Below are 22,417 nucleotides of genomic sequence, written 5' to 3' on the forward strand. Positions count from 1 at the left end.
TTTTCTCTCCCTCCCTGGGTAGGTATTTTTAAAATGAAACCAAAAAGATTAAAAGGTATTTTTCAGAATTTTTGCTCTCTAAGCACAATAAAAAAAAGCAAACCTCTGCCATACAAAGAACATTGCATAAGTTTATTATAATTTAGATCACAAGTGAAAGTATTTTATAATAGCTTAAAATCCATGGCAATCTCTCCTGTCTTTGTGTCAAAATTTATAGCATACGTGACAGCGGTAGGAAGGTCTGCCAGAGTTTCTGATTCAATAACAAAACTGAAAAAATAGACAGCTTGCTTGCAGTGTGGATTCCATTCACAGTTCCCCTACAGGACAGAGTTAGAAGTGAAAGTAGTTACAATCCTATGATACTATTACTGGACAGTGATAATGCAATGAGGGCACAGCAGTTCTTATTTTCAGTTCAGTACTGAAAGATCAGATACATGCTAGCACAACCATTGCCACTCATTAAAGGAACGCCTAACTTGAAATCTAACATGCTATGCCCACACTGAAGTTACAGACAACAAACAGATCTGGACAAACAGTATTCACACAGAGTACCGAAAATACCTCATCCTTCTCTAAGTTTTTTTGTTGAACTGAGAAAAGGAACTTGTATGTTGTTTATAAGCAAGTTGTATTTAAGTTGTATAAATTCTACTTTGAACCAGCATCCTATCTGCATTCTGTACGTGGTTCCAAGCTACAGAAGCATTCGGATCCGTTTCAGACTCTTTATTTTAAGATTCATCTCCTTATTCCCACAAAGATACAGATAGCTGTACTCGTTCTGTTTACACGATATTCAGGAGTTTAATAAAGAGCACTGTGTAAATCAACCATGGACAACAGGGACTCATTTTTCAACACTGTAATCCTGACAGACTTTGAGAGATAATAAAATTAGACTGAAGTACCTTTTCATTTGAAATCTGCGTCAGTCCTGTACTAACTGAGATATCAGCAGTAAGATGATATTCCATCCACAGAACTGCTCCGTGGCTCTTTCCCTTTCTGGAGAGAGGCAGGGGATTAAAATCCATCACCATAGCATTATCTTTATATAACACTTGATGTCTTTAAACACTGAACCTATTCCTCATCTATCTGGGAGAGAGCAACAGCTGTAAAAGCAGGAATAACTTGTTTCTTTGAAAACAAATCGAACAGATGAGTGATTTGGTAAGAGGCTTGCAACATCTTAAATACTTGCAGACATGAAACCTAAAAAAAATAATGAAGAGGAATTGGAGGATCTTCCCTATGAAGAAAGGCTAAGTGAACTGGGTCTGTTTAGCCTTGAGAAAAGAAGACTGAGAGGGGACCTGATCCAGGTTTATAAATATCTGAGGTGTGGGGGACAAAGTGGCGAGGGCAGACTCTTTTCAGCAGTGTGTGGAGACAGGACAAGGGGGAACAGACAGAAACTGCAGCACAGGAGGTTCTGCACGAATGTGCACAAGAACTTCTTTATGGTGAGGGTGACAGAGCACTGGCACAGGCTGCACAGGGGGGTGGTGGGGTCTCCTTCTCTGGAGATATTCAAGGCCCACCTGGACGCCTACCTGTGTGACCTGGTGTAGGAACTGCTTTGGAAAGGTTTGGACTCGAACATCTCTTGAGGTCCCTTCCAATCCCTATGATTCTATGATTCTATGTAATACCAAGACAGAATTACAGCTAAAGGGATCGTGTACACTTCAAAGCTATTAAACAGAATAATTTGGAAAACTAAATAGGAGCTGTCTGCAAGAGCACAACAACAGGGAACAAATTCCAAGACTGCAAACAAACAACAATTTGCTTTCTGTAAACTATAAATTAACCCGTTTCCATTTGAAATCATAGTGACATCTAATACAACGTTACTGCTGAAATACAGTTGAAATTTATGTTAGAGTAAATTCCACAACTTCAGGTTACATTTTTTAAAATAGTTAACTGTGATCACACACAGTTTGAAAACCATTTACTGCAATGAGAAAACTCACCGTAAAAGATTTACAGAACCCTCTGTGCTGAGGCAGTGCTGTGGTACAGTCTTTCTGAAGTCAAATAACAAAACCTCCTGGGGATCAGAGAGAGACTTGCAGGGATATTCCCACAGAGGATGAGGTTCTGCTTCCTTTGATTCTCTAAAATTCAGAGAATTCTGAAGAAAGAAAAAGTAATAAAATTAGTAATCGATTAACAATCCAAAGGCAAATAGTCCTTGTTTTCAGATTATGCATCGTGATTTCAGAATATTTAAGCAATGAAGTTCCAACAGGATAGGTCTACACTTCTTAGGCAAAGGAAAATCGCATACTACGTGCATGAACTAATTGCTAGGATTACAGTCCTCAATAGGCAATTAAAAGTCAGTACTTTCGAGCTACAATGCATTCAAACTTCTTTCTTGAGATGAATTCTACTCTACAGTGGCCTGTATTCCCACACAGTGACTCTATAAAGTCAATCTAGATGGCTACCACATGCATGGAGATACTCAATACAACTCCAGAAACTGATAGATAAATCTCATCCTTTCATCAATCTCATCTGTTTCTCCAAGAGCCCTGTCCACTTTCAAAAGTACCTGCAATGGCAAGCGAGGACTGCTGGATTTGTTTATGAACGACTGTAGATGCATTCACCCAATAGCCACAATAGTTATGAAAAACTGCTAAGGTGGTGTTAACTAACACATTCATTACCAAACAGCCTTACTTTAATCATATCATCCATAGTCTGCACATCAAAACCTTCACAGGTGCCGCACGGACTCCGGATTCTCCATAAGTCCTAAAAAAGAAAATAGGATTTTGTTTGGCTCTGTTAATGGAAATAGTTTTAGCTGTAAAGTCAAATGTTAGTAAAGTGCACATACCTCCCTGCAGCCTGTGCATATTAGATCACTCAAATTTAGGTTGCCACACAACAGGACATTGCATCTCTAAATTACAGGATGGAATTCAGACCTAGGTTAGTAGCATTTAGGGTAGTCAGTACTGTGAGGATTTGTTTTTCAGTTGATCTTCACTAAATGAATTCATTTGAGTCAGTCCCTTCCTAAGCAAGGATATATCAATGTTGAGCACTTTTGTCTGAACAAACCATCACTCTTCCTTGTACAATGCACAGCTGGTAAAGAGAGGCAAAAGACACATAACATGACATACTGAACTAAGACAAATATGTTCTTGCCCTAAAATTGACATAATTTTCCTTCAGTTCTGAGTTCTTACTACAACAGCAATTGCTGTGTAATCACAAGAAAAAAAAACATAAAGAGAAACCATTCTGTTGAATGAATATTTTAGGGAATATTTCCTCATTTATGTAGATGGAAAACCAAGTTAAATAGTTATACAACAAATTCGTGATAGCCAGGTAAAAGTTAAAGTACTGGATGAACTGAAAGCAATATGTTCTCAAAAATGCACACAGCGCATTGTATTGCCTTAAAAATACAAACATACACAGATGACAAAATTTATTCTCCAAATAATATTCTCCTTTACAGCCTTACACAAACGTTCTCTAGTCACTCAGCATACTGATTTGCTCAACCAACTACTCAAGCAGTTGGTTTACATTTAGCAGGCTAGTGTGAAGGAAATATCTTACAGCTCACTGGATCATCATGCTTCCCTTTAAAGCTCCATAGATGAGTGAACTCATTTTAGGCAGTTCATACTATGCCTCTTACCAGGTTTACCAATTCAAAAGACAGACAGGGATTCAGTCCAATTTCTGTCTTTTCTTAGACTGCATTAATGGTCTCTAATAGAACAAGAATGCTCATTAACTGGAGACATACACAGACAAATGCAGAGGTTATCTAAAACAAAAACAAAACTCAATGCATTCTAGTATTTGAGACTAGATTCACTGCTGGACAAAGAGGAAAGTGTCCAATTTAAAGTTATACCTTTTGGAATGGCTTAATGGAACACAGCAAACTGTGTTCTAACACGACAGCCATGTAGGATCTCCTCTGAACACAGCACTCAGCATAAAAGCATAAAACTGAGGTTCAGGTCATACGAATACCATTCTAGGTTCAGCTAGTAGATTACAGAATAAGCTTAATCATCACTCTGCATGCCTCAGTTCTGTCACCCAAAACATGAAAATAACAGTATTTACTTTCTCATGAAACCTGAATTCTACAGATGTAAATCCTCAGGATAAAAGAGCACGAGATTAAAATTAACTACTTACTACAATCTGATTATTGTTGATTAGTCTTAAACATCTGCTTCCTATTACATGACTCAGATTTACATTATTTTCTCAGAACACATCTCAAACTCTCTACAGTTTTGCAAAAATCCATGACAGCGATGCAAAAATCACAAAAGATAAAAGAACATTCATGTTTTCACATGTACATACCAAGGATAGAAGTGAGGGAACAAAGTTAAAGAGTATTAGAATGATACTCTCTTTCTTTCCCTATGAAGGGAAAGAAAGTTCAGACAAAACTGCACAGTTGGTGAATTAGAGGTAATAGAAGAGCTGGTATTTTGAAAAGAAAATGAAAGTTATGGTTATGTGAATATATGTTAGGTAATATGCAGTTTTTGTTTTACAGACACACATTTTATTTACACAATTTCAGGCAAGAGCGTTCCCTCACTTAAGCTACTGGACAGAACACTCTGCATATTAAGCACTTATGTAATTTCCACTGCCACTGAAGGCAAGTACTCTTAATAACCTTTACTAACCATCTTCCAGTCCTTAATAAATGGGAGAAAAAGGGAAGTTTATACATTTGTAAAATTTATGAAAGATTAGTTTAGAACTGTGTGCGCTCTCTAAGGTTTCAAAGAAAATGAACATGCAATCATGGGATCTGCTTATAGTCTTACACTCAAATATAATTTTAAATATTGTTATTTCACAGAATATTACATTTTATAAGTGCAATATTTTATCTGTCTAACCTAAAGGAATATTTTAAAGCATTCTGTTTTTTTCATTTAAAATAGCAAAAATTGTCAGGGTAGTTTTCTGACAAGGAATAGCTGAAATGTCAAAACTCATCTCCAAGATATCAAATATTCTCTTCTCAGGTGGCAAGCACAATGCACATGAAAGTGAACAGCATTACAGCAATACAAATTTGGTGTTAAAAACTTCTGAAAGTGTCATCAGTGTGAGGTGAATTCCTATCAGTACAAAATGGATGGTTTTAAACAGTCTCACCTGAAACTCCACGATCATCATGTGCAAGGCAGCACACTGAGGTAGGACAGTGACATCGCTGGCAAGGTGCTGGGACACAGCCGTCCTAGCGTACCAGAAATACAGGTTATGCCATGGCAACAAGCTCGTAGTGAAAAATGGCTCTCCAATGAGAACAGAAATCTTGGCAAGGAAAGAGATAGAAAGCATTATGATAAAGAGCAACAGCTCTCTTCAATAGCTTACAATGCAACATAGCAATAGAAGTTACCTAGATAGAAACTTCTCCATACGGACTTAATACTGTGTAACAGACATCTTTTCAATCTGCTGAATTTTAAAACAAAATTCCATGAAAAAATGTTGCAGTTTTCAATTGGAAAGCTTAATCAGAAGTGTCACAGAGCTTGGAAATTTTTGATTTAAGGATTTTAGGACTTCCTGATAGACTGCAATCTTCAGATTGTATTGAGGAAGAAGAGCTACAGCTCTGAAGTATCTATGCAGTTAATCTGGTCTAACTGTTATTACAACAGGTGTAGATTATGCTGTAAGGGAAAAATCATACATTTCAAAGGCAAAACAAAACAACAGCAACAAACCCTCCAAGTCTTTTAACTATGGTTCACCCACTTCCAGCAGGGGGAGGTCTCAAATGACAGCTACTTTGTACCAACTGTGGTTCACTGTGGTTACAGCAGTGCAGCTGGAAAGCAATAATCACTTTCATGTTCCTCTTCCCATCACACCACTGAAATTCAGTACTGGACAACTATTCCATACCTTTTTATCTTCCAAATGAGATGATGTCAGCAACTCAGGACGGGCTTCTACTATTTTAATTTGATCTTCAAGATGATTGGCTTTAAAAAACTAGAAAAAAAAGTAATATTCTGTCTTTATCAAAAGCTACAAGTGAGGCTCACACCCACACCAAAATAATATTGTAATAAAAAACAAACAAGAAAGAAACTAACACCTGAAAGACATTTTTAAGAACTGCCTTCCACAAGTCAGCCCTAAGGACGGTACAAGTCAGTTCCTGAAGGGTGCACATGCTTAGAGCCAGCACTTCACACCTCGTGAGCACATGCTCCCCATCTTCCTTCATCTAAGTGAAAAAAAGGCAGATGATAGCAAAGTTAGCTCAGCTTCATTCATTTGTACTCTGAAGTGTATGGGAAGGACACTTGTAGTTCCAGTAGCTTCTGTCTTCCACAAAAACATGCGTATCTGCCTTGTATGTGAAAACAAGTTTGCATCCTAACTTGCCTACAGTTCCCACTTTCATAGTCTTTAAGTCACATACTGAGCTAAAATTCTGACTGGTATTCAGTGCCAGCTGAAACAGCCAAGAGATGACCAGTGACTCCAGGAAACTGCTTCTAACCACTTTCTAGGCATTAGCTGCCTCTTCACCAGAATCATCTTGGAATTAGCTGAAAGATCACCAGCAGTTCAGACTCACTGCCTCATTCTGCTAAGAGCAAACAGAACATTCCTGTTCTTCAGCAGAAGAAAAGAGCTGCTATTGTCACCTTCCAGGTGACACTCCTGCAAACTACATGATGCTCTTGCATTCCACTAATCCTCAGAACAAATATTTACTGCTTTAACACAAAAGCAAATACTCACTTTTTTCATGACAGAGCAGGACACAGCAGAGTTTTCTAGTGTAAATACCTACAGAAAATACACCACAGACAGTCAATCTAGCTTTATAGTTCTTAAAATGATTACAGATTGAATGATGAAGGAAATATTTCAATACCCTCATGAACTGAACCCACACACACTTAATAGGAAACACATCTATGCTATGGTCAAAAAAACTTCTCAGTAGCTACAGATTAAATAATGCTGCTTTCACAGCTGTGCATGAGGAAAAAACCCACTACTGAATGCAACCATTTATTTTCCTTTTTTAAGATGCACATAACATTAATATTTGCTATAGGCATATGTCTACCTCTGAACAAATGCAACCATAATGCTAAAAAGGGAACTTTTCCAGCAAAACCCTTAAATCCAGACTGCAGTCAGCTAGATATTCAAATTCCCACCCTGACAACAGTTTGGGACTTTGGCTTCTTAGGATGGAAGCATTAGGAGGACTTGATATGAATGGTGTGTGCAGTTTATCTTCTGAACACGGTTATAATGATAAACAATTTTTATTATATTGCCAGTCAACCTTCCCCTAATTTTCTTATTCATCAAAACATCAGCTCCAGATTAGTTAGACATCGTGAAAAACAAACCAATCTGCAAATATGTTTTGAAGTAAGGGGAAAAAAAAGCATAAGAAAACATTCAGGTTTTATTCAGCACTAGTGAATTGTTAAGCAATATGATCCTGGGAGCCTATAGCAAAAACAGACTGGCCTCTTGTGAGACTACAGAGAAAATATGGGAGCCACAGATCACTAGTTTACCTCAGCACATCTGTACATTTCTATGGACAGACTAGCATCTTCTTTGGGACTATACATTACACATTCCTGGATATTCAAATCTTACTGCCTAGGGCCTCGAGCAGGAATGCATAAGGTAGGTATGCATGTAAATGCAACAGACAGGAAACTCTCAGTCTTCCATGTACACACAGGTTCATTTTTCTTAAAGCCTCTTATCTGGCTGTTACAGACCTTCCACTTTCAAGTGGATAATAAAGGTAATTACAGAACTGTGAATAGAAAAGAAGAAAAAAAGGCTGCTAGACATTTTGGTCGGAGGGAAAGAGAATTTTCAAAAGTCCCAGTGTATATGAAGGCAAACAGCAATCAGCAAGGAATGAAAAACAGCACTTTCATTCAAGACTGCGTTGGCAATCAAAATTGGTTACTGTTATCTCCCTAGAGTTCAGCGTGACAAGTTTAACCTCCCTTTCAACACACTGGGAGCCTCCTTCTTGCTTGTCACTGAAGAGGCTCTGGAAATAATTAAATAATGGACTGGAGTACGACAGGTCTGAAAACACCAAGCTAGAACAGCAGAAAAAAAAACAACCCAGGAGGAAGTACTATACCTTCTCTGCTCCAAGATAGTGAGCCAACACAGGCAGCAGACTGCCATCACTGATGCAAAGGCAAATGCTATCTGTTCTCAGAACCTATGGGAAAATAAATTGTTGCTGTTATTCCTATTTGTTTTTTTAAAACCATAACACTATTCCAAATGAAAGAATTCTCAAGTCACAGACATTTCTTTTTTCAGTTGTGTAGCAAATAAGGACTGAGATAAACACAATCCACATAAGCACTTCAAGCAGAACAGAACAGTGCAAGAAATGTTGTGCAATCCCTTGTTTTAGGTATGGAAATGTTCACACCAACACACACTGGTTACGTAGAAGAATATGTTTCTATTTTCACATGCGATCATAAAAAGCCTGTCTTTATCCAGCCACCAGAACACCTTTTCACAAATACACAGAGCTGCTAAAATTCCTATTAAAAAATGCTCACTTGCTATTAGACACAAACAAACAAAAACAAACCGTAACAAAATCCAATTTACATTTGCTGCTATAAATAAAACAGACCCTATGAACAAACTCTTTAGCAAGCGAGAAAAAATTCCGAAAATGATTATTACAATACAAACAATGCATGCACCCATCAGAGAAGCCAGGAAAACTGAAGGCAATGTGCACTCACATCCCTCAAGGACTTGATGTACTGGCGTGTTCGGTTCTGATCATTTAATTCCCCAAAGCGTGGTCTGTTCCAAAGAAGGTGAGCCTGGCATCTACAAACAGGACTCTCAACACGAACATCTGCTTTATTCTCCTCTTCTTCTCTGCAACATCAACAAAAATGGCAGATTAAGTACAGGTTCCAGCAGTCCAAAGCTCAACTGTGTTTCTATACATCACACTTTTTTTTAACCTGCTCACTGTAGCATACTTTAATTTGTTTAGGCTTTCAGTAATTTTCTAGTCTCTAGGTTTTAATCTCGTTCTTTCACAAAATAGTTCAGCTGTAAAAGCAGCAATTAGTCCAGCATGGAGGAAGGTACCACCCTTTTTTCTTTTACACATATATCTCAATACCTGGCTTTCTGTAGTGTGTACCACACAGAGTATTCATCACGACAGGCAGTCAGGAGCACCTTCTCACCCTGGAGAACCTGCTCCTCATTTGGAAGAAAATAAACACACTGCATCCAGTGATCTCTCCACTGAAAAGAAGATGAAAAAAAAACAACCCTTATGGATTAACTCAAACAGTAAAGAAATACAAAAAAATCTATTAGTAAGAATGGGCATCACTTTGAAGCACTGATACATGACCAGTTGAAAGAATCTCGTTCACATTAGCAAGGCTGAGTAAGAAATAATACTGTGCATTGAATAAAGACACTCTGTATAGTTGTCTTGAAATAGAATAAGCTTAGATACACAGCAAGCCACTGGTCTTTAAGTTTGTTTCTTATGAAAAGAAATCCCAATCAAAAATATGTTTTCTATTCGTTAATGCTGTTGTTCCTCTCTACTTCATTTACATTAGAAACCTGTACTGTTGGTGACAAGTGGCTGGAGTCTCATGAATCAAGTAAGCTCAATCAGTGTCACTATGACATGACAATACAGCTATCTTGTATTTCAAAAAGGTGCTTTCTGCAGTGCAAATGTGTTAAGGCAACTAAATGCCCTGAAGCTTGTTAGTTTTCCATTGTATTGGCAAACACAGTTAAGTGCAAACAATTGCTCTGTAGTTTCCTTTTGACTAAGTTTATCCTACAAGTAAATACAAAAACACAGGAGTCTACCTTAAGTGAGCTCCCATTCCTCTCAATATCCACTATCAACTCATCAGTTTTCCCGAATAGTTGTCTTCTTTAAGGAAATATAAATATATTAACACATTCAAAAATGGAATACAAAAACTACATGGAAGCAAAACACAGCCTGATATTTTGACCAAGGCCAGAGACTAGTTAAAGAAAAATACACGGAGATCAGTTTTATTTCTTGAAGGTAAAATGGAAAAAAAAATATCAAGAACTGTAGATCTAAAAGTCAGCCTTCAGCTTTTACGTTTTACATTAAAGCAAACCAAAATTTGTGCATACAATTAGCATTTCCATCATTTATCACCTTCCAGTACATAAAATATTAGCAAAAATTCCACGCAGTTTACAAGACAGCTGTTTAAAATACCTAGTAGGACCTTAAAATAACGACTGGAAGTAATCTGTGATACTATCTGAGTCAGTCTTTTACCTGGAAAGCAGAGGTGGGTTTTACCCAGTATGGAGCCATTGTGCAATTTATTGTTCCAGAAGGGTCCATGTCAATATCCCACCAGGAAAGTACAATTTGTGCCTTGCCAGATTTCACAGGCTCCAGCTGCACTCTGTAGCAGGTAGATGCACTCCTCACTGGCTTACTGAAATCCACACTGCAGAGAAGCACCAAAATTGTGAAAAGAAATAGTTCAGTATTCTTCAGCAATTCTCGCCTGCTTCCTAAGCAAAATGCACAATTTACAGAAAAAGCACAACAGGAAAATTTTGTTTTGAACAAAGCAGTGCCTACTCGACCTGAACATAGTCACCACTTCACTAAGGATGGTGAAGTCACTTGACGGCATCTGGTTCAGTTGGATATCACACACAGAAGGAACGCCTGGACAGTTCTCCATTTCTGAAGGGGAGACAATAATTTTTTCACTATCTTCAGCTTCAACACGAACAGGAAACAGTTTGTTCCAGGACCACATTCTTCTGGATTCCACTAACTGGACATACACCGTTGCCCTGTGAGGCACTGCCTCACATCCTTCCTGAGTGCAGAAAACAAAGGGTAAAAGAACTCAACAAAGCTGATATATTAACATACATGAAAACCAAATCAATTGAAATGCCAACCAGTTTAAAGAAGAAGTAATTAGATTGGGAACTTTGAAATCTTAAACTCCAACTATTTCAGAGACTTCTCTGACACCAGAACACTTTACCAGAACAAAATATCATAGTCCATCCCACTGAGTGTCCTTCAGAAGGATTACTTTGAAAGATTATTTTGTTATACTAATGATACAACAGTATCCACTTACTTGCTCAGTTAAACTCAAATCTGCCTTCTCATTCTGAGGAGACAGATCTATTACGAGTTTCTCCAAGCTCATAACTACTAGGCCATCGACATTAACACGGAATTTGTTATCGCAAACAGAAAATAAAAATAATGGTGCAAATATTTATTCAGTGACAACTTCATAACTGTGTCTAAAGCATAGAAAACACAAAGGTTGTTCTAAATAAACACAGAACAAAAAGCTAAGCGTGAAGCTCAGGAGCAATACTTTTGGAAAACAGACCAATTACAAAGGAAAGCTGTAAAAAGCATTGGAGTGTTATTATCTTTACATGTAAAAACAGGTGGAAGGAAGCCTAGAAAGCTGAAGTTTTGTCATCTACCTCTATCCTACTCCAAAAAAAGATAAATCTGACACACTTCATTTTCTTACCTGTACAAGGTATTTGTGTGCATGTTCATAGGTTGGTAAAGCTCCTTCTCCTATCAGCTCTGTGTCAAATAATTCTGTTACCAGGATATTTGCACGACACTGCATATCTCCATCTGAAAGACATGATTTACTACTGCTATACTAAAACTTACATAGAAGTCTTTCAAGAAGCTGGTATGCTGAAAAGACAAGTCATTCAAAACCCCTCTCCTGACAGAGAACCTGCCAAAGCCTGCACAACACATTAGAGAAGTTTACTGATAAAATCAAATGACTACTTAAATATTAACAGAAACATTTCCCTGTGAAGCAATCTTCCAATATTACTTTCTAGAATGAGAAGGATTTCCCTTGTTTAATTAAAATCGTTTGGAGAAGTAGAAAAAATACATCTTTCCTCAAAGTTCTGAAGCAGTTGTAGTGAAATACATACATAAACCCAGCCCTGTATTTCTCACCTGGCCCAACCGTGACTTCAGTGGAATGCTTGTTGATTACCTTGATCTTGTCACGAAAACCATTTTCCTCCACTATCTTCACAGCAGCATTAGCCATGGGTTTGAAAACCTGCAAATAGCAAGATTGCAACAAACTGGTTAGCTAATATTAGCTATCAAAAATACAACACAAAATGCAGCACATTCAGTCCTGTGAAAATTTTACGCCTGTATTTTTTTCCTGTGGTTGAAGTTCATGATCACAAAATGAGACTTTAAGCCTCCCTTCAAAAGTTCATAGGCCTCCAACAGCATTGCTCAAAACTGACTCTCAGCTGCCCCCAAAAGCTTCTCCACTTTTGAAAGACAAGAACATACATCATGAATTGTTTAACATTAAACAAACCGGTCCTTAAACAGAAAGGGACACACACATCAGAAGAGGATCCAAGAGCACCTGTATGTGCTCAAGATGTAAAAATAATAAAATATTAATTAAAAGGGAAAAAAAAAAGAACCAGCACAGAAATAGTCACCATAATATATGACAACTCTGCTCTTATTGTAACAGCATAACATAGATGAAAAGTCTTTGTTCCTTCAGAACAAAGAGAAAAATAAAGAGACAACTTGAAAATAACAGGATAATGAAGAGTGTGGTAAAAAGGCTTAATGACTAGACTGTTTGTAAGCATACAGATTTTGAACGTTCTACCCAGCCACAATATCTGACTACTTAGAATAAGAAATCTACAGCCACGTTGGAACCCAGCCCGTGTTCCATAAATGGAATAATGTACTGCTCTTAGAACTTATATGCCTGTGGCTTCCAGGTACAACCTAAGGACAAGTGAGTATTCTCTTTGTTTCTACCAATGCATTACGAATATGTGAATTTGGCCACAATATTCCTGGTACTACCCCTAATCTAATTAACTGCTGTTAATGACCATCAGGGTGTTTCATAACTGTCAATACAGTAGGAGATGCATTATTTAAACACAGATGGAAAAATCACTTTACAAGGCAGTCTGTCTGTTAAGATGTGGTCCATGCTTTGATTTACTGGTCTGAGAACTCATCAGCAAGAACTGAAACTTAGGAAGATCAGCAACACAGCTTGAAAATAATCACTTTTCAAAAATAACAATCAAGTTTTCCACATTGCACTGGATTTTAGTTCAGTAGAGAAGACAGAGCAGTATAAAACTCAACTGTTAGGTGATCTGCTTATTTACAGAAACTGTTCCCAAAAAAATGCTTTATGCATTTTCAACTACACTTTTCTAAGATTTACCACTTTTCATACACACAAAGACATAAAATCTGCACTTCAGAAAGCAAAGTACAATGCAGCAAATGCACCCACACCACTGGTCATGAAGACACAACAACTGCACTGAAGCTCTTAAAAAGAAATTATGAACATGGACGCAATCTGTAACAAATGGTTACCTCAATTGCATAGCAGAAATCTGCACCTGCTGAAGCTGCCATCATAGACAGGAGTCCTGTGCCAGTCCCTATGTCTAGAACAATTGCTTTCTCACCTCTTCCCTTTACTCGGCTCACAGCAGCACGAATACCTTGGTAATATTTCATATTCTGTGGAAATAAGTAAGTAAATGCATAGTAAAGATTTCATTTTTTAATAACATGAATCAACAACCTTCTACCTTTTAATTTTTGTGCAGAAATATTCCCTTCTCAGACTATATGTATTCATAATTGGAAAAAAGGCCTACAGGCATTCTTCATGCTGTACAGTCACTCCAAAGCCATGGCCAGTAAAAGTGTTTACAAATGCAAAACATTTTCTGAAGCTGATCATAATAACCAGGTAAAGTGCTACAGTTTTTGCTTCAAGGTGTCAGACACGTAGAAGTTTTTTAAAAGGTTTGTGACAGCTGATTAAACACCTAGAGCATAAAGAACATTTAAACCATTCCTCCAGGCTTCATCAAACCTGTAGATGTGCTAGTGATCTTAATTTGTTTCTCAGTCTTGATCTATAAAAAAAACAAATCATAATGAAAGAATAAGGACAAACTCTACTTATATTCCTCCTGAAAACTATGAAGCCTAACTTCACATTTACAGCCTGTGAAATTTTACCTAGTGAGCTCTGTCAAGATCCCCAAAAAATGACAAATACAGAGCAACAAAAGCAGCTACAGTGCAAAGACCACGCTCTGCAGGAAGAACACTACACTAGAGACAGGTGTAAGAAGGCACCCCCTGACCTAAGAGCAGGTCTGATACCTTGGGGAGGACGAATCTGAACACTTCATCCTTCAGCGAAATCTATACCATCATGCAGGGACAGCTGCTCAAGAGAAAGAAAGCGACTGTTTCCTCACCATTCAGAAGTTTGTTGCTTCTATACTTACCCTGTCCTTATCATGAAGCATGTCTGCATAGCGTGATCTGCAATAAACAAAACTCCAATCAAAATACTGCATACTGCAAAGCACTGCAGACCTGTTAGGTCTCATAGGACCTCCTTTGTTTTCCCCGACTAACACAACCAGTCCCATGTCCCATGAACGTGCAGATAACTATGCCATACACTGTGGAGTCCCAGGTGGTTTCACTGCTCCTTCTGAGGAGGAATTGTTCCTAATACCGCACCAGAATCCCCCCACATTAGTAACAACTTGAGTCAGGAACACACAACCATCAATTCTATGTGGCAGCAAGGATCTGAAAGAAATTCAGCCAACTCATTTTGCCACAAATAAATGAACATCGATATTGAAATCAGCACCTCCAGTAAACGTATAGAAGAACTCAGTGGAACTTCTTGGAGAATACTCTACAGAGCTATACGTTTATTGTTCAGCCCCATACATGCCATAACATGCAGCCCGCCCTACGACCCCTCAGGTCATTGGGATTTCTATGGAGACAGAAGCAAACTCGAAGCAGCAGGCCGGCTCTTCCCAGCATACCTCGCAATTTCTTGGTGGTAGTCGTAGTCCTCGTCCTCTTCTACCCACTCCAACGCGCCCGTGGTCGGGTTGGCTCTTCCACAAAACGTCTTCATGATCGACCTCGATGTACGTTCTTTGCGTACGGGCAGTTTTACTGTCGGGATGCAAAACGCTGGCTGCAGAGCAAACAAAACACCTGCCAGTGAACTCAACAAACACAAACACACACACATCCCCGCTACACCCACCTCGCTGCCTCCCCCCTGTACGATCAGAGCGGGAATAAAGAAAACAAACCAAAGAAACCCACGGGGCCCGGCAGACCCCGCGCGTCCGCCTCCTCACCCGTCGTGCACCGCGCGGCGATGCTCCGGCAGTGCCCGCCCCGTCCCGGCGTGCTGCGCGGTGCTATGGAGCGGGCCGCGGTGCTGCGCGTCCAGAGGAAGCGGGGCGGTGCGGAGCCGGCCGAGGCGCTGCTGCTCGCCTGCAAGCGGCTGCGTGCGGAGCCCGGCCAGGCCGCGCCGGTGGAGGAGGGCGTCTTCAAGCTGGTAGCGACCGTGTCCTCCAAGGTACCGCCGGGCGGGTGAGCGTTGGGCGGCCTGCGGGTGAAGCCGGTGCTGAGTCGGGGAGCGGAAGCCGGTTGCGTAGGGTCGGTTGAGTTGAAAGGGGTCTTAAAGGCCGTCTGCGCTCGTTCGGTGCATGGAGCAGGGACATCCGCGGCTCCATCGGCGCTCAGAGCTCCATTCCCTGGCCGGGCTGTCTGCAGGGACGGAGCAGCACCACCTCTCTGCCCAGCCTCGTTGCCTTTATCTTAAAAAAACATCTTTTTCTTGCATCCAATGTAAGTCTCCTCTCTTTTAGTTTAAAACCAATTCCCCTTGTCTAATCACAGCAGACCCGTTCTTTCTTACAGCCCTGACAGGCTGCTCTCAGGTCCCCCCAGAGCTTTCTCCTCTCCACGCTGCGCAGCCCCAGCTCTCAGCCTGTCCTCGTAGGCAGGTGTGTCATCTCTTGGATCAGAGGATCCATCCTCTGGATGCGCTCTAACAGGTCCACATCTCTCCTTCTCCTCTTTTTTTTCCTTTTCCAGAACGAACCCATTCATAAATACATTCAAGAAGGGATCAGTCGAGACAAAGCAGTGCAGAGCCTGCGGCCCTCCTTGGGGAGCACGCAGCGGATCGCGCAGGAGCTGCGCTGCTCCAAGCAGCTGAGGAGGAAGGAGAACCGCTACCGTATAGTCGCCAGCCATCGGCCGGGCTCCGGCACAGCCCTACCTCTCACAGACAGCGAGGCAGCGAGCGATGGTGGAAGATTGGCCCCAGCAGCAGCAGGAGATGCATCACAAGAGGAGAGTGGTGCTGCCGAAGAGAGCTCGGACTGCAGTGGGAAATTCCAGCTGTTTGATATTGTACAGGAGGAGGCGGCGGTGGAGGTTACTGCAACACAGGTCGGCAGATAAACCTAACATACTCAAAGTGCCTTTCTGTCACAGAGAGTTACAGGTTTTTGCATTGTTAAGTATTCCTGTGTTCAATAGGAGCTTCAGCTAGAGATCTGTAACTTGCAGTAGTTAGCACATGGTGCAAGAAGCAACTTCTGTGAGGATCGTAGAGCACGGTAATGATAGACAGCCAGGCAGAATTGGCTAGTACTTCTTTTTTCTGCATTTTTTCATGTATATTAATGCTCCTGTTCTTCTGTTAGATGGGTTGATGAGTTGTTCTGTAACTGCTAGAGAAGAGGTCTAATTCGGTGCCTTCTCATCCATCCAGATGCCAGGGAATGCCATCTGTGGGCAAGACTCCCTTAAAAACTTTGGAGCATCTTGTAACTGCAATATCTGCAGGGTTCTTTAGGTTGGTTTCTTTTCTTGCATCTTTCTTTCCAGCAGCACTCCAGGTGTCTGACAGGCTTCTCAGCCTGTTGTCACTGGTATGCGTTAAGTACCTTTTTGGTTGGAAGAATATCTGCTCAATATCTAGAATGCTTTTAAGAATGAAGCTCTGCCTTCTGTATAGGGTATCACAAACAGGATATTAAAACTTTTTGTATTTAAGACTCCAAAACACATATCAAAGAAGGTAGAAGAGCTGCGTGTGCATCCTTTTTAGTAGTTCTTTCATTGTATATAGGTGAAGGATGGATGCTTTCCTTACACAGCCCATCGTAACTATAAGGAAAATGTAAGTGCTTAAAGAAAATCTTCTGGTAAGGCAGAGCCCAACCAGCTGTCATCCTTCAGCATTTCCTAAAGATCACACTAGAGCTTTGCCCACAAGATTTAGTATGAATTCCTGCTTCTTCTGAAGTCAGAGTAGCTCAGATAGATATTTGGGATGTAATCTTTCAGTCTGCTGATCAGAAAAATGGGAATGAAACTGAGTAGTGTTAGATGTTTATATTCTTTTGGAACTAGCTGTGTGAAAGAAGTACGTAAGCTTTCTCTTTGATTCCGTAAGTATTTGGAAGTGAATGAAGCTCTAGTCCGTAGCTCTTCCTCAGAAATATGTAAGTAGTTCAGGGGATACCACCGTGCATTGGAAAAAATACCTAAGAAGCCACAGCACAGGAAAAATGTAGAGTTTCAGATACAGGCGCTAAAGTAAAGACATTGCAGATTATTTATTAGGAATGAGAAAGCATGAAGAAATTTCTTCAGTTTTACTGTTGATTGAGGAAATTTTAAAAAAGGGCTTCTCAGTATTATTCTTGTTGATTTCTCACATTTTCATTGTTCCTCCCATAGACTTTGCTTTTACAGCAAACACTTGTATTATATCACTGCACTGTATGCACATCTTTCCTGTGCTTCTGCAAGTGTAATGCTCCCTCCACAAAGCACAGGCTGTCCTAAAACATGCCTCTTCAATCACTGTACCACCAGGTGCTGAAGAGCAGGTGAACAGGATTAGTCATACCCCTCCAGTAGTTTGTAATGAACCTGTCCCAGCAGCTTTTTCCTATTACATGAAACAAGGCATGGCTGCACTGTACTAACTGGAAATTCTTTGCTGTTTTGAATTACAACTATCTGCGTTCCAATGGGAAAGTGTTTTGGCCTAAGATTTCAGAATGTCACTCTTTGCTGTCACAGAGGAAACTTCTGCTGAGACTTTGTGTCTGGCTCCAGGGAAGGTCTGCATGTTTGTTTATTTTTTTAACAGAAAACTGGTGATCCAGACGTGATTCTCTGCAATGCAGTAGAGATGATCCGTGAGCGTTTAAATGTTTCTGAAGATCATAAAAAAGTAGAACACTGTGAGAAAGATGAGTATGTTTATGACATCTACTGCATGGAAACATCAGCTCCTGGCTGGATCCAAAATATCCTCTCTGTACAGCCTTATAAAGAAGAATACGAACTGGTAAGAGTGTGAAAAATAGACTGATCTTAAGTAGGAAGTCAAGAATAAACATGCTTTGTCTTATGAAGAAAAGCTGCCATGGCCAGGGTGAATGCTGAACACGATGTTCATGCACTAAGAATACAGCTGGCTTCAAAGTGACAAATGCTGACATAAGTTATTCACATCACACTTTCCCTAAAGCAGGTTGCTGTGTTACTGTGAACATACTGGCAGTGTGAATTTTTCTGCGGTGTTTTGTGTGACTGCTGAGTTAGTGTTTCTCTTGGCTCTTTATAGTTGTTGTATAGGTAGCTGAAAAACTGCTTGCTGTAAAATGTCTGTATTAGCAGCATATGTCCTGTTTTGACATATAGGTAGACGATGATCAAGTTCCAGCTGAAATATATGAAGATGAAGATGATGAAAATGATGAAGATAACTGGCGCAATGATTATCCTGATGAAGATGAATTCTTAGCTGAGGAAGATGACGAAGAAAAAGGTATGCCTGTCACAAGTACTATCTGCTTTCATGCTGTGCATATATAAATCCCATCCATTTTCCCATTGACTTGTTTTTTTTTAAGAAAGAAAACAACCGATGACACTGCTAGGTTACAGTTCTGCTCCTGCACTGGGTTAAATCTACCCAGAGGAGAATAATTTTGGGTGGTCCTTTGTTAAGCCAGGAATTGGATGGGATGATCCACCCGAGTCCCTTCTGATTCAGGATCCTGTGCGATTCTGTGGTTTTTAGTGCTAAAACAAAGGAAGTTGACACAGAATGAAGGAAGACAGAAAGAAGAGTATGAACTTCTGCTAGAGGAAGTGAACAGTTACAAGGTTTCATTGCAGCTCGTAGGCTTTAATAACTGGCTTCAAAACACATTACACTTTTCCAGCTGCACTGTATTTAAGAGCAGATGCTCTTGCAGACTGTCATCTAGACAAAGGTTTACCTTCTGTGGACCTACAGCTGCTTTTGCTGTTTTTGCAAAGTTAGAATTAAGAATTCCTTTTCAGGCTCCTGCATCTGCAGAGGATTGCTTGATATGGGAAGGAATAGAGGGCTTGGCTCCACCTGCTTAAAAAAAAGGTCTTCTTTCTTAACTCCCCATCTGTGTACTCTCAAGTATAATTAAGTACAAATCAAACCTCAGCTAATACAGTTGTTCAAACTTCCTATTTGTTTACATGCATTACTCAAGAAGTTACAATAGTCTGATTAACTTGTTTAACTAAACAAAGGGATAACAGAAAAACGTTACTGTTTTACTTTAGACTCTGAAGAGAGTTCCAGTGAGGAGGACCAGTGTTACAGGAGAACGTGGAACAAATACCGTCAGGAGGTTCTACAGGAATTTGGCTACGATGAGATCCAGGACTTGGATTCTGACTGAATAGCGTTTTTGTTTTTGTTTTTGGAAAGTGAAATACATAGAACTATGGCAGCAGGACTGAAAATCCAGACAGCTGCTGCTGGCTCTCCGTAAGTGTTGAAAGGAAGAAACCAACCATCAGTCAGCACATGGAAAAACACTTTCTGCCAGAAGCTGTACTAATTAGGACAGTAGAAAACCAGTCTTTATCTGAATGAGCTTTAAGGTAAGTTTTTGCCTGGCTGGCTTTAAAATAACACTTTGAAACTGTTGGTGACTGGCATAGTTCATCCTGATGCCTACTGTCTAGGCTTGAGTACTCAACTGAAAGTCCACTAACTGCTAAAAGCTTTTCTTACCATCCAGGCTGTCACAAATGCTCAGTCAACTTCAGCTGATTAAAATAATTAGATCTGAGTATGAACATCTGATGATGATACAATTCCATGCAGAAGTTGCTGTATGACTTAAAAGAGAGTATTCCACTAGATCCATGATGCTGAGGTTATGAGAGGCAGAAAGCTTGTCTTGACCGATGTACCAGGTTTCAGAAGAAAAAGGCACTTTCTCCTTGTGCACTGTACTGTATTTGTTCCTGAGCTTCAAGTTACCTTCTTTACAGGTGTTTGAGCATACAAAATGCCTTGAACCACCCATTCTTTGGCTCTCTGTCCAATAATTTCAGTGGAGCAATGTATGTGCATTTGAATTGTAAATAAAGAATCTTTCACTAAGTTTTCTCTTCTCAAAGATCAGAGAAGCTGGTTCAGATGAAGTTACTTTAGCATTACTGTAACTGCAGGTACTTGACTGCTGGCACTGGCCTGCACTGTAATGTTGCCTAGCAGCACCAACACTTCAAAGGTTTTTGTTTTCACTTTTGTCAGGGAAACAGACTGCAGAGTTCACGTACTCTGGATAGTGTATATATATATATATATATGTACACACTATACATATATACATAATTAATGTATATATAATGTTGGCTTCTTAGTGTACCTACTCCAGTGTAGTAAATCTGAGACCATTTCTTACCTTAATCATATGTGTACTTAACCTTGATTGCCAAAACATCCATTATATTTGCTTCTACCAAGAATTTTAGGAGTTGCAGTGATAACTTTGCACTTTTTTTTTTTTTTGCATTAGATTGCATTAGTGCTGTTACAAAGGAGAAACTTTCCACCATCCCTTTTCTTGGACGTAGGTGAATTGTCTGGCCTCCAGTTTTAATGTATATATCAGGTAGAAGCTAAACCACACCACCACCAAAGTCTACTGAAACTCCATTCTGAGTAACATGTTCTGTTGTGCAATAATTATTAAAAATGCAGGTTCTGTCAGCTCTTGTTGAAGCCTATGAAGAATTTTAAAGTCTGCAGGCATCCTTAGAATCCTGTGCTACTTGCAGGTGTAGTTAAATTTCCCTCTTGGGTCCACAAGAGGGCAGCATCACAATTGTTAGTCTCTGTCTGGCTTAAGTTTCTGGAAACACAGCTCATTTTCTTTGTCATGCACTTAGCTCTTGCTGTACTGATAACCTAGCACCATCACCTGTGTAATTTTACATGCAAACAGTAAAATTCATCCATCTGGCTGATCCCTAACAGTTAAAAAATCTTAAAATACTGAGTATCTCCTTCAGTATAGCAGTCACTTTCGTTAGAAGTATCCCCCAAACCTGACAGTTACACGTTTAGACACTTAAAAGTATTTCAACACTCTCTTACTTAAGTCTGTAATAAATGGCTGATATCCCATTAAAGTCAGTCTTGAGCTGACTTTGTATGCAAGAGGTGCAGCAGGGACTTTGTGGTTGATTAGTTCTGAATGGTGATAACAAGGTAACAGAGACCAAATGTTTTGTTTCTGCTCAGGAAGGACACTGACTGTTAGTCTATGTCACAGTCCTAGCCTGCTAAAGCTATACTGCCCATTGGACAACTGTCTGAACTTAGAAACTAATGTATTCTAATCATACATAAGACTAAAAAGCTGTAGTAAGAAAGCTAAATGCTATATTTTTTTATTAAGTAGCAAGAACACCCTGCATGTTTATGTTCCAACTGTGTTCAGATTTCCTCACCTGGAATTTTCTCTTACATACCAACGCCATTTCATGAAAGTAGTTCAGACTCCATGTTGCATTTTCTGCAACTTGCAGTTATCTATAGCTTTTTGTTTAAGATAACCTTGGACAAGAAGTCAGTACAAGAATCTAGATATACTCACTGTTATTCAAGGAGATGGTGGAAACGTGCAGCAGTTTGAAGGAGACATGGCTTTAGCCATAATCTTGTAGTCAGAAGATTAAGTTCACTTTAAATGCACAATAACCATACACATGGGCAAACTCAGGTCAGCTGAGAGCAACGCTCTGAATTAAGATAAAAATCATAGGGGTGTTTTTTGAAGGGTATCTTGCTTTGCTGGCCAAACAGTGGCTTCACGTTACTCTCTGGTACACCAAAGTTCAGTAGCAACATCCTAATGTTAGGCTTAGAGCTGTGAAGTTACAAATATGGACTGATACTGATCAGTAGTATGACACTAATACTTGGTTTCATTCTTCTTTTCTTTTCCTGCCACTTAGTTTTCAAGGTATAGATGCTGCCATTGACCATTATATTTGCTATAAAAGAAAAGTGCTCTGTTCTGGAAG

At 39.6% G+C, this 22,417-nt stretch overlaps 3 protein-coding genes across 3 annotated transcripts in view; 2 read left to right on the forward strand and 1 right to left on the reverse strand.

Moving 5' to 3' along the window:
* The window catches only part of PLA2G15 (phospholipase A2 group XV), a 345,808-nt gene that overhangs the window by 189,430 nt on the left and 133,961 nt on the right, over positions 1 to 22,417 (forward strand). The window lies entirely within an intron of this gene.
* PRMT7 (protein arginine methyltransferase 7) lies at positions 118 to 15,151 on the reverse strand. The gene is made up of 17 exons (XM_065733281.1): positions 15,043 to 15,151; positions 14,482 to 14,518; positions 13,547 to 13,696; positions 12,113 to 12,221; positions 11,655 to 11,767; positions 10,726 to 10,967; positions 10,406 to 10,583; positions 9,233 to 9,360; positions 8,838 to 8,979; positions 8,207 to 8,290; positions 6,814 to 6,861; positions 5,962 to 6,051; positions 5,200 to 5,361; positions 2,713 to 2,787; positions 1,995 to 2,155; positions 921 to 1,017; positions 118 to 323 (listed from the first exon to the last, which is right to left on the reverse strand). The coding sequence occupies exons 1-17, from the start codon at positions 15,135 to 15,137 to the stop codon at positions 165 to 167; spliced, it is 2,070 nt and encodes a 689-aa protein (XP_065589353.1). The 5' UTR covers positions 15,138 to 15,151; the 3' UTR covers positions 118 to 164.
* Positions 15,428 to 20,279, forward strand: SLC7A6OS (solute carrier family 7 member 6 opposite strand). The gene is made up of 5 exons (XM_065733282.1): positions 15,428 to 15,593; positions 16,115 to 16,474; positions 18,192 to 18,392; positions 18,749 to 18,875; positions 19,655 to 20,279. The coding sequence occupies exons 1-5, from the start codon at positions 15,435 to 15,437 to the stop codon at positions 19,771 to 19,773; spliced, it is 966 nt and encodes a 321-aa protein (XP_065589354.1). The 5' UTR covers positions 15,428 to 15,434; the 3' UTR covers positions 19,774 to 20,279.

The sequence above is a fragment of the Cyrtonyx montezumae genome, unplaced genomic scaffold (assembly GCF_038088225.1).
Source record: "Cyrtonyx montezumae isolate F1298 unplaced genomic scaffold, pur_monq_1.0 scaffold_17, whole genome shotgun sequence".
Lineage (NCBI taxonomy): Eukaryota > Metazoa > Chordata > Aves > Galliformes > Odontophoridae > Cyrtonyx > Cyrtonyx montezumae.

What these genes read in the sequence shown, in the direction of transcription:
- PRMT7 (XM_065733281.1), bottom strand. Translation starts at nt 15,137, where the DNA reads ATGAAGACGTTTTGTGGAAGAGCCAACCCGACCACGGGCGCGTTGGAG. An exon ending in GGTTCTGTAAATCTTTTACG is followed by an intron (nt 1,018 to 1,994) that starts GTGAGTTTTCTC and finishes GCCTCTCTCCAG; the next exon opens with AAAGGGAAAGAGCCACGGAG. An exon ending in CGCAGATTTCAAATGAAAAG is followed by an intron (nt 324 to 920) that starts GTACTTCAGTCT and finishes TCTGTCCTGTAG; the next exon opens with GGGAACTGTGAATGGAATCC.
- SLC7A6OS (XM_065733282.1), top strand. Translation starts at nt 15,435, where the DNA reads ATGGAGCGGGCCGCGGTGCTGCGCGTCCAGAGGAAGCGGGGCGGTGCG. An exon ending in TGGAGGTTACTGCAACACAG is followed by an intron (nt 16,475 to 18,191) that starts GTCGGCAGATAA and finishes TTTTTTTAACAG; the next exon opens with AAAACTGGTGATCCAGACGT. An exon ending in GGAAGATGACGAAGAAAAAG is followed by an intron (nt 18,876 to 19,654) that starts GTATGCCTGTCA and finishes GTTTTACTTTAG; the next exon opens with ACTCTGAAGAGAGTTCCAGT.